This window comes from Uranotaenia lowii, chromosome 3 (assembly GCF_029784155.1).
Source record: "Uranotaenia lowii strain MFRU-FL chromosome 3, ASM2978415v1, whole genome shotgun sequence".
In the NCBI taxonomy this organism is placed as follows: domain Eukaryota; kingdom Metazoa; phylum Arthropoda; class Insecta; order Diptera; family Culicidae; genus Uranotaenia; species Uranotaenia lowii.
In genome coordinates this window covers 175,862,308-175,879,078 of record NC_073693.1, presented here as the reverse complement: position 1 = coordinate 175,879,078, position 16,771 = coordinate 175,862,308, and the positions used below count along the sequence as shown (strand labels likewise).

The following is a 16,771-nucleotide window of genomic DNA, read 5'->3' as shown; positions in this document are numbered from 1 at the left end:
CTGAAATACCATCAGTTTTTTTCAACTTCAAACAAGTGTAATAAAAAAACGATGGCTGATTTTTATTCGCTTTTTTTCCAATTCATCTCAAAACTGCCCTACTTTCAAAAAATTAAGTGGAATGCGAAAAATGAACGCTTTTCAAAATAATTGACTAAGCTTGGGGGTGTTCTACTGGCCCTAATACCGCCCACTCGACTTTTTGCATTGCCGATAATGTTTTCTTAAGGAAAAAATTTCTTACAAGACGAAAACTGTTATTTTTAGTAGTGTCCATGTGAGGAGCTGTCAAAACGATATTTTGAATCTTGAGAGAAACATTTTGTAAAATTTTTTACAAATTTTAACAAAGTGCGTTGACTGAAAAATGATGATTCCCGGCAAACAGCCTCAAGTACCCGGTTACTTTTAGCGATAAAACATCATTTTCTAACATAATCCAACTAAATGCTTCTTACAATTACCTCATTTGACACAATACATAACAAAGAAATTGTGCGTGACCGGTCATTAGGAACCAACACTTTTGTTTACATACCGATTACCGTGATGGGCGCTAAACGGTCTAAAACAACAACTATTGAAAAATCGAAAATTTTCTGAGGAAAATCTAATTTACGAAAATAAAACTATCGTTTCAAGTCGATTTAAGGTCAACTATGAAATATCTAGTAGACAAAAATCGTTTTTGCACTAGGAGCACAGTAATTTTCAGTTCGCTAACAGGCGTCGAATTCAACTATTTGACCGGAAACGAAAAACCAAATATTTTATTTCTGGCTATCATTAGTACAATTAAGTGATGTTTATTCAGTGAAAAGGTCCAAAAATAATTCCAACACATAATAGAGGTCTTATTTTCGGGGAAAATATCCCAGTTTTTTTTTAAATATACATAAAAGCGTGATTTTGGACGGTGAATGACTTCTTGATGGTATATCTCAAAAAATAAATATGCGCGTTTAGTCCGCCTGGTTTCGGAAGTCGGCTATTTAGACTACTTTTTGATGTACCATGTGTCACCATCATTAGAGAATTGGAGCTGTTGATGCAAGATGATGAAAAGACTGTTTCAAAAACCTGGTTCGCAAACATTTTAGCCAAATTCCTTCTATAAGATTTATGTTCTTCTCTATAGTATTCAATGAAATTGACAGAATATTTTTCATAGCCTTTCACTTGGCCTCAAAAACTTTACAGATAAGGAAAAATAATTTTAAGTTATGAATGTGTATAAAAACACCAAAAACAAAGATGGCTCAAGATACCGCACATTATATGGCTCATGATTCCCCACAAGTTGAAATTTGCAAATTGGATGCGTTTGGCAGGCCATCTGCTCTTGCGAACTGAGGAATTAGCCTTTCGTGACAAAGGGCCCAGAAAATGGCGAAATCTACAAATCTGAGTGTCTCGAGAAGCGCCTTTTGCCGTTCTTGCAGCAGTACGACGAACTCAGCTATTTTGGCCAGATTTGGCATCATGACACTATTCTAAAAGTGTCCTGGAGTGGTATGAGGCCAATTCTGTCCATTTTGTTCCAAAGAACATGAACCCGCCAAACTGTCAGAAGCTGCGCCCGGTGGAGCAGTACTGGGCAATAATGAAGCGGGAACTTCGGAAGAGCATGAAGACAGTCAAAGGCTGTAACGGAGTGTAACGGGTACACCAAGTCGAAACAATTTATCCATAAGTTGCTAAATATACTTTGTTACGGATATTTTGTAACTTGACAGCTGCTACACTCAGTGGGTGGGGAACATGGGAAAAGAAATTATGATGGAACTCAGGATCGTATGCTTTTCAACCCAAGACACTTTCCTCCGGGGAACTCACAGAAGGGATATCCAGAAGGAACCAAGCTAGACAGGGACGTACCGGGTGGTACTTCGCATGCTATCAACCGGGTCAAAATCTTTAATGAAATCAATATAAAGCGGAGCTAGCAATTCCCAACCTGGCCGATCAAGAGTGAAGTTTTGGGGGGCTTTCAGCCAATAACGTTACTGAGCAAAAGGTGTAAAGGAATCAAAAATTATCCCATAATACAGAAATCCTCATACGTTGGGTTTTACATAATTTGTGGGGGTTTATTTATAAACTTGGTTTCCCTAACTGTGTTTCTTCACAATAACGTCACACGGTATACTTGCGGTTCTTTAGGCACATTTTGGCCGGCCGATTGAAGTTTCTTCTTCCGTTGAACTCTTTAGCGTACGGTTGATGTTGGTCGAATTTTTATGGAGCAGGGCTGGACGGCTGGTTGTTTCAGCACCGCCCAGGGTATCACAGGCTCTTTACCGGCGTCCCGGAAGAGCCCACGATCCTCTGCAGGATGTCACCACCGTGGTTTGGTTCTTCACCACGAGGGGACGTGCTGATCGGTTTACCAGTCGGATTTTGGCGTTCCGACCGCTCCTTTCTGCCCGTTTAGATTTTCTGCTGCGCCGTGCTGCTAAGCAATTGGATAGAAATACAAAAAAGGCCCTCTTGGACCTGCCAATAGGGTTTTAACATATATCTGTGACGTTTTTTAATTTACACGTGGTTTACATTTTTGTTTGTTTTTAGACAATTTACCTTTTTAATGTTGTGTTTCGTCGAATGCGGTTTTACACTGCATGTGGTTTTTGTATTGTCAACCACTTTTTATCTATTTAAGTAATATACATTTAATTAAGTTTTAACATTTTTACACTACATCATAGCTTCTACTAACCGTACTATTTTTTTTAACTTTTAGCTTATAAGATTTTAACTAGGTTTTTAACTAATGTATGCCACTGTAAGCCTTGCTGCGGTTTTACTTGGCTATACTTTTTTCTGTAATTATAGGAAAAAACTTTTTAAACATTTACACCACAATTTCACAAATTTTACGAACTTTTAATAACGCGCACTTCCGTTCTCTGAAACGGTCACAGGCAGAAAGAACTAGCCCCGCATGTGCACAAATCTACGTTACATTTGACCGACACACATACGAAGGAGAATGTAATTTTTACGCGGGTGTGTTCGCTCTCCGGGTGATCACACTTCCCCGGCATGTACCCTGCCTAAACCCGACGCCCATGGATATCCCTCAGAGAAAAGTGCCTGCATTTAGGCGTTTAGGAAAGAGGAATTGGATCTACTGTGGTATTACTCTCAACGGAGTACAGGAGTGGTAGGATTTTGTGGCGGAGTCACATAAAAAGCAGTAACAAACGGTTACATTACCCCATCGTCCCTTTTCAAAATGAATGTGTATACATTCATTTTGTTTCGAGAGAGATGAATGCGTCGTTGTACCTATCTTTTAATTTGATTGAACCAAATAAAGATTAAATCTTTGAACTTTTTCTTTTTAAATCACACTTCGCGTGTTTTCAAGTCAGCGTGTGACAGAAACAGCTGGGATTTTTAGCTCAGTGTATATTTTTGACGGTCACTCACGGGAAACGTCACTTGCAAAATCGAATGTATTTCCGAAGAAGAATACAAGAAGAATCTATAATCAAAACAACAAGTAGGTGGAAATGTTGAAATGAAGGAAAAATTTTAATATTGAATGTTTTCGATGTAAACAAACTGGTGGTGGCTGTTGATCCTTAAGGTAAGTCCTAATTTTCACAAAATAAGTTCCCATTAAGCGCTATGAATGCAGATTTTAGTTGATTAATTGCGTTTTTCTATCTCTTTTCAGTTCCTGCTAAAACTGCGGTGGAAAAATATCTGGAAATGATGGAAAACTTCAAAAATCTTCAGGTAAGGCTCAGTTGTTTGGTGGTTTTTTGTTTTGCTACGTTCTGCAACACATCCGAAAAATGTATGCACTACTATAGCCAGGAGTCTTAATGTTGTTTCTTTGTCGTTTCAGCTCTTCGCATCAACAACCCACAGAGGACGGGATGGAAGGAAATCAACAAAGAACGTAATTACAGGTGAGTTTAAGTATCGTTGTCAATCAAGAGTGGTAACTTTTGGTGTTTTTTTTCTGTTTTGTTTCTCTTTCAGGTACCCGGTTTTAAGTCTGCTGCCGAGAAGACACCCATCGATTTTCCAGAGGCGTCTGCCAATTCGTACGAGCTGGTTCCTAGCCTAGCCAGGACCGTACAAGGGAGATAACACGGACCGAGTTTGGCATTATATTTGCCGATGGCTGACGATTGACGGAAATTCCTCTTGAAGACCTTCTGGCCTACATCATAAACCGGAGCAGGAGTTTTATAACGAAGATTGTAAGTTCTTGCATTTTTTTCATAATTTTTCTTTATGTTTTTAGAAACGATGTCGCGAATAAATTGATTCGTTTGGAGATGCTGCGTTTGCCTATCACTATCCGAAATTCCACAAACATCCCTATCAACACGATGTTCCTCTCCTGAATCGACGATTTCGTGCCCGAATATTGTCTTATATGGAGAAAAACCTGTGGCACTGTGAGGAGTACTGTTCAGTGCATGCTCGATTTCGGATACACGCGTATCCCAACGTGTCTGATCAGACCTCGCGTAGGTCCTGATACACGCGTTTATTGTCCGGTTTAGTCTTTCTACCGGATTAGATTGGCTATGGTATCGCGAATTGGTCCAATGACGAACTTTAAACCGGTCGAGGAAAGCTTTAAAATCCTTCGAAAGGAATGTCGATGCGTTATCGGAAATCAGGCACTCTGGTGTGGAGTAACGCCTGAACCAGTTTTCCTCGAGTAATTTACACACGAGTGGGGTGGAAATTTTTTTAACAGGGAATAAGAGGCAGAATTTTGAGAAAATATCCATCACAACCAAGAGGTGCAAGTTTCCTTGTTTACTCCTGGGGAGTGATTGGATGAAGTCTAGTCCTATAATTTGGAACGGTTTCGTGGCAATCCTTTGGTTGCCCATCGGAGGGTGTTGCGATCGATTAGAGGGCTTGCACTCTTTACATACCGTGCATTTTTGGATGTAGGATCGAACGTTTCGTGCCATTTTCGGCCAATAATAAAGTTTTTTAATCTTCGCGAGTGTTTTTTCGAAACCTAGATGCAACGAGTCGTCGTGATTTTCTATCAAAATTTGCTCTTGAAGATCTGGTGGTACACAAACTTTCCAGGCGAATTGGTAATCTGTGTTTGGTTCGTGGGAGGACAAGAATTTCTTTAGGATACCGTTCTCAACTCTAAAGTCCTTATTATTTTCAGGATCTTGATTAACTTTTGCTACCGTGGCGAGGTACCAGTTTGACTGACCAGGGCAGACCTTCAGCTCTTCAACTGCTCGCGATAACGCGTCCGGCACGATGTTGTCGGATCCACGTCGGTGTTTGATATCGAAATCGTATCGTTGTAACTCGATACTCCAGCGGCACAGTCTGGACGAGGTTCGCCAGCTGCTTCGCAGTATGTATGTAAGAGCTGAGGCGTCAGTATAAATAGTAAATTTTGAACCTTCCACATAGCAACGGAATTTTTCTACTGATTTGAGGACCGCCAGTGCTTCCTTCTCGGTGGCACAATACCGTTGTTGGGTTGTTCCCAACTTCTGCGAGAAGTAAGCGACGGGTTTTTCAACGTCGTCATGGAACTGGGTAAGCACTCCAGCTATGGCGAGATCGCTTGCGTCGCAGTGAATGCAAAAAGGCCTGCTGAAGTCAGGGTTTGCTAAGATAGGTGTGCTGATCAACAACTCCTTTATTTTAACAAACGCTGCTTCAGCTAGGTCGCTCCATTTAACGGCTTTCGGCTTGCCTTTGAGAAGGTCCGTTAGGGGCTGTACAACTGCACTGAAGTTCTCAATGAATCTTCGGTAGTAGTTGCACATCCCTAAGAACCTTCTCACGGCACGGAGTGAGGTTGGTCTCTCGTAATTGACTATGGAGTCTACACGTTCAGGGTTGGGTCGTAGTCCCTGTTGGCTCAAGATATAACCCAAGTAACCTACTTCAGCTACACAAAATTTTGATTTCGATATGTTAATCGATAGATTCGCCATGCTTAGTCTGGATGCAACTTCACGAAGACGGGCTAGATGATCCTCGAATGTGTCGCTTACCACGATGATGTCATCGAGGTAAACGAACACGAAAGGTTCTAGTTCGCCTCCGCCAAGTATGCGATCCATCAACCGGGCTAAAGTAGCCGGGCTGTTCACGAGTCCGTAAGGCATCCTTCGAAACTGAAAGAACCCTCGGCCTAACACTGAGAAGGCAGTGTACTTTTTTGATCGAGGATGAAGGGGGACTTGAAGGAAAGCCTTGGATAAGTCGATAGTGGATATGTACTTGGATGGACCGAGACGACTGAGAATCCTGTCGGCGTGGGGGAGTGGATAAGAGTCTCTGACGGTCAGTTCATTGAGCTTTCGGGCATCAATGCAAAGCCGTACAGTTCCGTCCGCTTTGTCGACGCGCACTAATCTCAACGACCATTCACTATAAGCTCTTTCTATAATTCCGCATTCTAACATTCTGTCCAACTCAGCATTAATTTGGACCTGTCGTTTTGGCGAGACGGGGAATGGGTTTATGCGTACTGGAGGTTTCTTTCTGGCTTCTTCGGTCAATTCTATTCGATGGGTGATCAGAGGGGTGGCATCTAACTTATCGTCCACGGCAACTTTAAACAAATCTTTGACTTCGTTCAGTTGATTCTGTTGGTCGAGTGAGAGTTCGAACACGTCCTGTGAACAATCAATTTCATCGACAGAGATTGAAACAAGTGATGGTACAATCCCAAACTTGACCCAAAAATCGGATCCTAAGACTAATTTTTGTTTCAAGGAAGGGATAACCAACAAATCTATCAATTTTGTCGCATCATTGAAAGTCACAGGCGTGCTCACGTAACCTAGAACTTCTAACGTTTGACCGTTGGCCGTAACTACATCTAGATCGACGGGATGGATTTTTAGATGGCACATTCTAATAAGATTCTCGGCTCCTTTACCTAATACGCTCTTATTAGCACCACTATCTAAGAGGCCAATAAGCGGAATATCATAAATACGGACTTTGGCAAACGGACGATCATCATTTTGTAAGTTAAGTAACAATTCGTTGACTTCGAGGGAATGGGGATTGACATAATCGGATGGATTAACGACTTGGTACCCTATTTGGGCCAAATCTACGGTCTGATCGGAATTTTTAAAGGGATTTTGATTCTGTGAAACTACTTGCCCTTTCAAGCAGTTGGTCGCAAGTTTTTTTCGCAATAGGGGCAATTATTGGTTTCAAAATTCATAAACCCACAGTTTTGACAAAAAACATGAACAGGTTTGCTACATTCCTTGAAGTGGTGACCAGGAAGTCTACAGTTGTAGCATCTTCCTTCAGGTAATGGTGAATAATTAGATAGTAAGATTTCGAGGCCATCAGGAGCAGGATTCTTCTTACGAGATTGATCGAGGGTAGACTTTCCTGAGACTTGATACTGTTGCTTCTTTTTCTGGGTTTCTTTCCAGGGTTCGGATTTCGAGCTTCCGTAGAAGTACCGCGATTTTTGGTTCGGCGTTTCGATACCGTCCCGAGTTTTCGGTTTTGTTCCGGTCCTAATTTCGTTTACCTGACTACGAACGCGAGGATTTTCTTCAGTAGTTTGAAATTTGTACCAAAACGTGGCATCCAACTGTCGACCGAACGTCTTCAAATCAGCAAGGTTATCTATCTTCGACGCAATCGCATATCCGCGGTAATCGGCACGCATATTTCTAAAAATCATCTGAAATTTCCGTTTCTCAGAAATCGATTTCGTAAACCCGTTAAATATCTTCTGCATTTCGATCAAATAATTCTGAAATTTCTCCTTCGGGCCCTGCTTACGTGCAATCGCACGCATCTCGCTCACGTGATCGTGATCCGGCGATAAAAATTCGTTCTTCATTTCGCGAACTAGCTGTTTCCATGAGGCGAATTCCTCATTCTCAAAGCCGGACATGAACCAGGTCTTTGCTGGACCACGGAAGAGATTAATCGCTGACCGAAAAAGTTCTTGTTGGGACATGTTTTCCGAATTCGCGGTAAACTCAACTTCCCGGATAAAACGCATTAAACCTTGGCCATTGTCTTTCCCGTCATACCACAGGTTCCAATCGGAAACTGGGCGGCCCCTACGCGGAGGATGTGAATCATGACGAGATCTGCGTTCGCGACGACGAGGAGTGGGCTCGCTAGATTCCGAGTCCGATGGCAACACCCAATCTTCATCCGAGTCCGAACGTTCGACCCGCGATGGGCCCCGATTGCCCTTTTTTATACGAATATGCCTCACATACCGTTCGGCTTCTTCCGAATCTGAAACTCGCGCGCGGTACATTTGGGTCGATTTTAATTTTCGCGGCGGAAATCGCGGTTCGATTAAATCTCGAGCTACAGCGCCTTCTTCGCTGCTATATTTCTCGCTGCTTAGCATATCATCGCTTCTTCCCGATCGATTACTATTTCGCGACAGCACAGGTTTATTTTTCCTACCGGAAGGTTTCTTCGACGGGCTCGCATTTGGAATTTGCGACAGACTAAGGTTTGATAACGATCTGGCTATGTTAACTAGTAGTTCCGATTGAACTTTTTGCAAGACGCCAATAGGAGAAAAATGGGACTGAAAATACTTGATCGTCAATGCCTGCAGCTGATCCAGATCTTTCAGATCTTGATCCAGCTCGGCAGCTTCCAGCGCTCGGGTGCATCTGGCATAATAGTGTGCTAATCTAGTTTTCAGGGTTTCGCGAATACCGTCAAAATGCACTCGGTTCTCAAGAATATCTGCAATGTTCTTTACCTCCGAATCTATAATTTGGATTTCCTCGTCAACAGATTTTCCCCACCGAGAATAATCGATATCAGGGTTCGATTCATTTTGTTCCACCTTGAGACGATCTTTCAGACGTCTTAGCAATGCAGCTCTCGATTCTTTTTCTGCGAATGGGACTGCTCTAATAGTTAACTCATATTCCATTTCATTTCGTGCTAAATGATGAGCCAAAAAGTTCGAATATATGTTTTGAATTTCGGAATCCATTTCCAATTTTATTCAGGTTCTAAAATACACAAAAAAAATAAATATAAATATAATTTGTAAACTCTATAAAGGATAAATTTTCAACACTATAAATAATTTGTAAATTTGTAAACACAATTTTTAAATTTTGCACTAGTAATAATACACTTCAAATAAACTTTTAACACCATAAATCGGTAATCCTTGGAAATTATGCTCCAGTGAATCGTTCAGAGGACGATTTTGGCACAATCAGAACTGATTTTCTTCCCTCTCCGGGGGATGGATAATGTAAAAGGTTGAACTAGTTTTTATGTGGGCGCCAGAATGTAACTTGACAGCTGCTACACTCAGTGGGTGGGGAACATGGGAAAAGAAATTATGATGGAACTCAGGATCGTATGCTTTTCAACCCAAGACACTTTCCTCCGGGGAACTCACAGAAGGGATATCCAGAAGGAACCAAGCTAGACAGGGACGTACCGGGTGGTACTTCGCATGCTATCAACCGGGTCAAAATCTTTAATGAAATCAATATAAAGCGGAGCTAGCAATTCCCAACCTGGCCGATCAAGAGTGAAGTTTTGGGGGGCTTTCAGCCAATAACGTTACTGAGCAAAAGGTGTAAAGGAATCAAAAATTATCCCATAATACAGAAATCCTCATACGTTGGGTTTTACATAATTTGTGGGGGTTTATTTATAAACTTGGTTTCCCTAACTGTGTTTCTTCACAATAACGTCACACGGTATACTTGCGGTTCTTTAGGCACATTTTGGCCGGCCGATTGAAGTTTCTTCTTCCGTTGAACTCTTTAGCGTACGGTTGATGTTGGTCGAATTTTTATGGAGCAGGGCTGGACGGCTGGTTGTTTCAGCACCGCCCAGGGTATCACAGGCTCTTTACCGGCGTCCCGGAAGAGCCCACGATCCTCTGCAGGATGTCACCACCGTGGTTTGGTTCTTCACCACGAGGGGACGTGCTGATCGGTTTACCAGTCGGATTTTGGCGTTCCGACCGCTCCTTTCTGCCCGTTTAGATTTTCTGCTGCGCCGTGCTGCTAAGCAATTGGATAGAAATACAAAAAAGGCCCTCTTGGACCTGCCAATAGGGTTTTAACATATATCTGTGACGCTTTTTAATTTACACGTGGTTTACATTTTTGTTTGTTTTTAGACAATTTACCTTTTTAATGTTGTGTTTCGTCGAATGCGGTTTTACACTGCATGTGGTTTTTGTATTGTCAACCACTTTTTATCTATTTAAGTAATATACATTTAATTAAGTTTTAACATTTTTACACTACATCATAGCTTCTACTAACCGTACTATTTTTTTTAACTTTTAGCTTATAAGATTTTAACTAGGTTTTTAACTAATGTATGCCACTGTAAGCCTTGCTGCGGTTTTACTTGGCTATACTTTTTTCTGTAATTATAGGAAAAAACTTTTTAAACATTTACACCACAATTTCACAAATTTTACGAACTTTTAATAACGCGCACTTCCGTTCTCTGAAACGGTCACAGGCAGAAAGAACTAGCCCCGCATGTGCACAAATCTACGTTACATTTGACCGACACACATACGAAGGAGAATGTAATTTTTACGCGGGTGTGTTCGCTCTCCGGGTGATCACACTTCCCCGGCATGTACCCTGCCTAAACCCGACGCCCATGGATATCCCTCAGAGAAAAGTGCCTGCATTTAGGCGTTTAGGAAAGAGGAATTGGATCTACTGTGGTATTACTCTCAACGGAGTACAGGAGTGGTAGGATTTTGTGGCGGAGTCACATAAAAAGCAGTAACAAACGGTTACAATTTAAGCAGCGGCTAGACCAGCCAAGGCAAGGTACTCTAAGAGTACGGAACCTCAGGGCCGGCTGGCTACTGGGTAACCAAGGACTTTACGGATAAAATACACAAATCTGGAAATTTCATGTTTCTATGGTTTTTTTATTTAAAGTTTTCTTGTGGCGTGTTGTCTGTGTGTATAAACAATGTTCTGTGTCTTGTGTGGCGTGTAATTGTTTCACTAACCGTGATGTGCTGCTGCTGTTGCTGTTCTGTCGCGACGTCGCAGTTCCGGAAACTCCGTTCCGGAATCAAGAGGGCCGTCGATGTAATGGCGTATCGACGGGGTGCCGAAACCGTCGGCGCCAGCGGGCGTTGCTGGACTCGGTCGTTGCAGGCGTCTTCCTTCGTTGGCTATTAATCGGTCTGCCCACGAGAGTGCCCCGTATCCGGGCAGACCGAGAAGGGAAGTTCTCCTTGGTAATTAGGGGTCATCAGACCCCGAGAACGTTGTTGATGGTCCTTTACGTTGAGGCGCGAGACCACAAGGGATCTGCGGGCCGAACCGTGAAGAGGTCAATCCGGTATTCGGGTGAATTCCGTGGACGTTCACAAACACTATACAGAAACTTGACTACACTCACGGACGCCTGGTACAGAAGAGAGCGATTTTTACGGAAGCAAGCTTCCTTTTCGCCTTCCATTTTCTCTTTTTCTTTCCTCCTTTTCCTCCTCTGTGAAATGACAGCAGCCAGCAGTAAAATGTAGCCTACTGTGGTGCTATCTTGTTGTGAGAAAGACTGGACAAAGAACATGAATTTTCTAGAGCTAACTATACAAAACTACAAAATGAACACAAAAATCAAACGATTTGTAACCAACCGGTTACAACTTAAAAACAATTAAAGACTTCATTCATTTAAATTACTTAAATAAATAAGCCTTATCTCAATGTAACAATAATTCATATTCATTTTCAAATACTTATGCCAATAGAAATTTCGCCTTAATTAAAACAATTAAAGACAAGAACGAAACAAACACCCTTTACCATATGAAGCACCACCCCAAATGAACAATCATCAATCATTAATAACACATCTGAGTGACCGACACAATCCTGGCGGCAAGCACGTGACTCTAGATGCTATCTTCTGTAGGCCACCGACCACTTTCTTATTTTGGCGTCAGGTGGGTGCTTTCGGGGGCTTTTGTGCACTTATTTTGACAAAGCAAAAGTTGGGCCTCTATTTTCGGGTCCAGAAGGGGAAGACGAGGACTACTCGAAGAATTCGCGAATTGGGATGTAATTGTTTGACTTCGCGATTAGACTTGTTCGTATCGGGTAGTTCCGGTTGCGAAGTCAAGCTAGATCAGGTCGATCAGCGGACGATTGAGACTCCAAGCTCACTTACGTCCGGTGATTAGTAGAGTCAGGATCAAGTAGTTTTTCTTAACTTGAATTCGACAGGTAACTAAAAGTCAGAGTGTGATTCCGCGACCAGGTGTTCCCATCTTAAAATCCCCATCCCTATCACTTCAGTCTGTGTTAGGTGAAACCAAAGGACAGCTTAGGGTAGTGAAGTGCTAAAAGTGGTGCAATAGTAGGTAGGTGGAGACCCAAACGGGCCAAATTTACGACCCGAACCGCCAAATATGCAACCCCGACATGTGTTTAACCTCGACCATCAGCCACAGGTACGCACACTCACCGCAGCTTCCAGCCTAGAAGAAGGACACCGGGCTGGTCGCGAACCACCGCGGGGTCCCGCAACAGCAACTCCCGCCAGTTTCGCCACCACCACCCAGCCACATTGAAACGCGGCACCACGGCCGTGTGCACCACGAGGGGCCGACAGCAAGCGGGTTGGCAGCTGATAGACGTACCAACATTCGCCGAACGATTCACTCAGCCAAACCGACTCCGAATTCGACCGAGCTTCCAGCGGGCCACACTACATAACTGCGCAAATACTATGCGGTGACCGGTCGAACAAAAATGGTTCTAATCGCCCCGTCTTAGCTACCTGCATAGCACTCGACCAGCAAACATCCGTCGGGAGAGCAGAACGTGACGAGACTAACATAAAGTCCCGCCAACAGCTAGCAGTCCGAGTGAGTACTCATAGTAAACCCACCCATATTCTCTAGCGATCGTTATACCTGCTATGTTTTCGCAGCTTTTACCATTTCTTTTAACCTTCCAAAGTCGTTCGGGTCAATATGACCCGAAGCGCACATTCAAATCATCATAACTCTTCGAGAAAAAATCGCAAAAATTTGATTTTAAAAACCTTCCTGGGGAATCACGAGATACACAATCTGTAGTACCAGGCAACTTCCTGTGACCACCGGAAGTGCTCGCTCAAAAAAATCCGTAATTAGGCTGTTCGGGTCTATATGACCCGAGAGTTTGCGCAAGTTCCCCTGGCCGCAAATATTGACCGATTTCGATGAATTTTGATTCATTGTTTAGATAATTTATTCTAGTTTCTCAATATCGAAAAAGAATTTCGAAATATTTTACAAGATCACCAGTAGCTGATTCCGAATGAAAAAAGTCCCGAAAAAGACCTCTTTTTAGAATGCTTATAACTTGTGACAGCTTCCAAATATTGCGCTGATTTTATAATATTTAGAATTGTCAAGAATAAATCTATCCAAAGATGTATAATTTTCTGATTGGCCAAAGGAAGTTTTGGCCGCTATCCCGGAACTTCCGGTAGAAAAAAAATCTTACTCCAAAAAAGTCAGCCAATTTTGGCTTTGCATTGCTGTATCTCGCTTACCAATGGACCGATTCTCTAAATTCAAATGTTTTTTTTTTCGTTAACTTGATTATTATTTTCGTAGAACATAGTTGGTTCCTCAAAAATCACAGTTGTTCAGTATATTGTAATGAAACTCACATCTTTTTTGTCATTTTTCAAACTCCCCCTCGTGTCGGTGGGTTTACGGGATTTTGATAGCGTGATTTCTCTAAAATTTGAACTCAAATAGGTCACTTTTTATATACCTAGAGATTCATTAGAATCTCCTCTTTCGATTGACATACTTTTTGTGTGGTGTTTTGAAAATTTGTAGCAACGTTTTTCGAATTTACTGAATGCTGCCAGATTTCAGCCAGTTTGGCCCACGTTTTCAGCAGGTTGGTGTACAAATCTCGCACCCCTCACGTAGCCGCGGGAGAAACAAATCCTTTAGCTCTCTTTTTGTCGCTCACCAAATCTACCACCCAACCTAGAAGCAGGAGGAACTGCCGTCTCGCCGCGTGGTTTGTTGCTGATGCTGATGCCTCTTTGCGTAGTAAATGTTTTGATTTTAAAATAGAAAAAGATTATTTCTTCAAATTGAAATAGCTTCTTGAATCTTTTTAGATATTTTATCATAAGAATTCTTCAGTGATACATTTGTTTTGAATGTTATCATGATTCTTTTCTTTTATTTCAAGCAGTGTCTACTGCAGGAGACACAAAATCTATGATTCAAGTAACAAATATTCTTAAATTTTAATCATATATGTACTTTTATCAGAAATCGGAATCTGAATCTGAAATCTGAAATTGGAATCTGAAATTTGAATCTGCAATCTGAAACCAAAAATCTGAAATCTGAATCTGAAATCTGAATCTAAAATCTGAATCTGAAATCTGAATCTGAAATCTGAATCTGAAATCTGAATCTGAAATCTGAATCTGAAATCTGAATCTGAAATCTGAATCTGAAATCTGAATCTGAAATCTGAATCTGAAATCTGAATCTGAAATCTGAATCTGAAATCTGAATTTGAAATCTGAATCTGAAATCTGAATCTGAAATCTGAATCTGAAATCTGAATCTGAAATCTGAATCTGAAATCTGAATCTGAAATCTGAATCTGAAATCTGAATCTGAAATCTGAATCTGAAATCTGAATCTGAAATCTGAATCTGAAATCTGAATCTGAAATCTGAATCTGAAATCTGAATCTGAAATCTGAATCTGAAATCTGAATCTGAAATCTGAATCTGAAATCTGAATCTGAAATCTGAATCTGAAATCTGAATCTGAAATCTGAATCTGAAATCTGAATCTGAAATCTGAATCTGAAATCTGAATCTGAAATCTGAATCTGAAAACTGAATCTGAAATCTGAATCTGAATCTGAAATCTGAGTCTGAAATCTGAATCTGAAATCTGAATCTGAAATCTGAATCTGAAATCTGAATCTGAAATCTGAATCTGAAATCTGAATCTGAAATCTGAATCATAAATCTGAATCTGAAATCTGAATCTGAAATCTGAATCTGAAATCTGAATCTGAAATCTGAATCTGAAATCTGAATCTGAAATCTGAATCTGAAATCTGAATCTGAAATCTGAATCTGAAATCTGAATCTGAATCTGAAATCTGAGTCTGAAATCTGAATCTGAAATCTGAATCTGAAATCTGAATCTAAAATCTGAATCTGAAATCTGATTCTAAAATCTGAATCTGAAATCTGATTCTAAAATCTGAATCTGAAATCTCAAACCAGAACCTGAAATCTGAATCTGAAATCTGTAATCTGAAATCTGAATCTGAAATCTGAATCTGAAATCTGAATCTGAAATCTGAATCTGAAATCTAAATCTGAAATCTGAATCTGAAATCTGAATATGAAATCTGAATCTGCAATCGGAATCTGGAATCATGGACGTGAACTTTAGAAATGATACCCATTCATTAAAATATTTATAATATAATATAACAAAAAAGATTCAAGCAATACCTTCAACAATAAAACATTCATTTTGTTATCAGCATCTGCACAATCAATCAACAAATCACGCGGCGAGACGGCAGTTCCTCCTGCTTCTGGGTTGGGTGGTAGATTTGGTGAGCGACAAAAAGAGAGCTAAAGGATTTGTTTCTCCCGCGGCTACGTGAGGGGTGCGAGATTTGTACACCAACCTGCTGAAAACGTGGGCCAAACTGGCTGAAATCTGGCAGCATTCAGTAAATTCGAAAAACGTTGCTACAAATTTTCAAAACACCACACAAAAAGTATGTCAATCGAAAGAGGAGATTCTAATGAATCTCTAGGTATATAAAAAGTGACCTATTTGAGTTCAAATTTTAGAGAAATCACGCTATCAAAATCCCGTAAACCCACCGACACGAGGGGGAGTTTGAAAAATGACAAAAAAAATGTGAGTTTCATTACAATATACTGAACAACTGTGATTTTTGAGGAACCAACTATGTTCTACGAAAATAATAATCAAGTTAACGAAAAAAAACTAAAATTTGAATTTAGAGAATCGGTCCATTGGTAAGCGAGATACAGCAATGCAAAGCCAAAATTGGCTGACTTTTTTGGAGTAAGATTTTTTTCTACCGGAAGTTCCGGGATAGCGGCCAAAACTTCCTTTGGCCGATCAGAAAATTATACATCCTTGGATAGATGTATTCTTGACAATTCCAAATATTATAAAAGCGCAATATTTGGAACCTGTCACAAGTTATAAGCATTCTAAAAAGAGGTCTTTTTCGGGACTTTTTTCATTCGGAATCAGCTACTGGTGATCTTGTAAAATATTTCGAAATTCTTTCTCAATATTGAGAAACTAGAATAAATTATCTAAACAATGAATTAAAATTCATCGAAATCGGTCAATATTTGCGGCCAGGAGAACTTACGTAAACTACAGGTCAAATTTATCTAAAATAGATTTGTACGGAAATTTTGCGAACAGCTTTGGAAGGTTAAGCCGGATAAACAAAGTGTTTTTCGCACTTTCTGGCGGAAAAATCAAGTTTTTCGGACTGGCAAGCCGACGAAAGTAGCCTTTTCACATCCCACGCGAAAAATCAAATGAAAATTGAATGATTTTTCGATGCAAAATCACTGAGTAATTTTGCCAAAAACCAAGCGTCTCCACCAATATTCACCACTAGGTAGAATTTCGAATAGAGGGAAAAATAGCATAGGCCTAAAACAGTATGATGTAGGGTCAAGTGGGGTAGTTATGAACACGGGGTAATTCCGAACAAGTGCC

General features: G+C 40.9%; 2 protein-coding genes and 1 long non-coding RNA gene across 6 annotated transcripts in view; 1 reads left to right on the top strand and 2 right to left on the bottom strand.

Annotated features, from left to right (window-relative positions):
* The window catches only part of LOC129758791 (tyrosine-protein kinase receptor torso), a 144,405-nt gene that overhangs the window by 42,853 nt on the left and 84,781 nt on the right, over positions 1–16,771 (top strand). The window lies entirely within an intron of this gene.
* LOC129758796 (uncharacterized) lies at positions 1,745–3,955 on the bottom strand. Its single transcript, XR_008740067.1, has 3 exons — positions 2,720–3,955; positions 2,581–2,653; positions 1,745–2,496 (listed from the first exon to the last, which is right to left on the bottom strand). It is a non-coding gene; the product is annotated as an uncharacterized LOC129758796 (long non-coding RNA).
* Positions 6,979–10,753, bottom strand: LOC129758792 (uncharacterized). 2 transcript variants are annotated; one of them, XM_055756414.1, is made up of 4 exons: positions 10,446–10,753; positions 10,281–10,384; positions 10,142–10,214; positions 6,979–10,057 (listed from the first exon to the last, which is right to left on the bottom strand). In XM_055756414.1, the coding sequence occupies exon 4, from the start codon at positions 8,975–8,977 to the stop codon at positions 7,145–7,147; it is 1,833 nt and encodes a 610-aa protein (XP_055612389.1). In that variant the 5' UTR covers positions 8,978–10,057; positions 10,142–10,214; positions 10,281–10,384; positions 10,446–10,753; the 3' UTR covers positions 6,979–7,144. The 2 variants fall into 2 exon arrangements, with proteins under 2 accessions (XP_055612389.1, XP_055612388.1); XM_055756413.1 differs by having other exon boundaries at positions 10,281–10,753.

Coding starts and splice junctions, on each gene's coding strand:
- LOC129758792 (XM_055756413.1), bottom strand. CDS start 8,977: ATGGATTCCGAAATTCAAAACATATATTCGAACTTTTTGGCTCATCAT.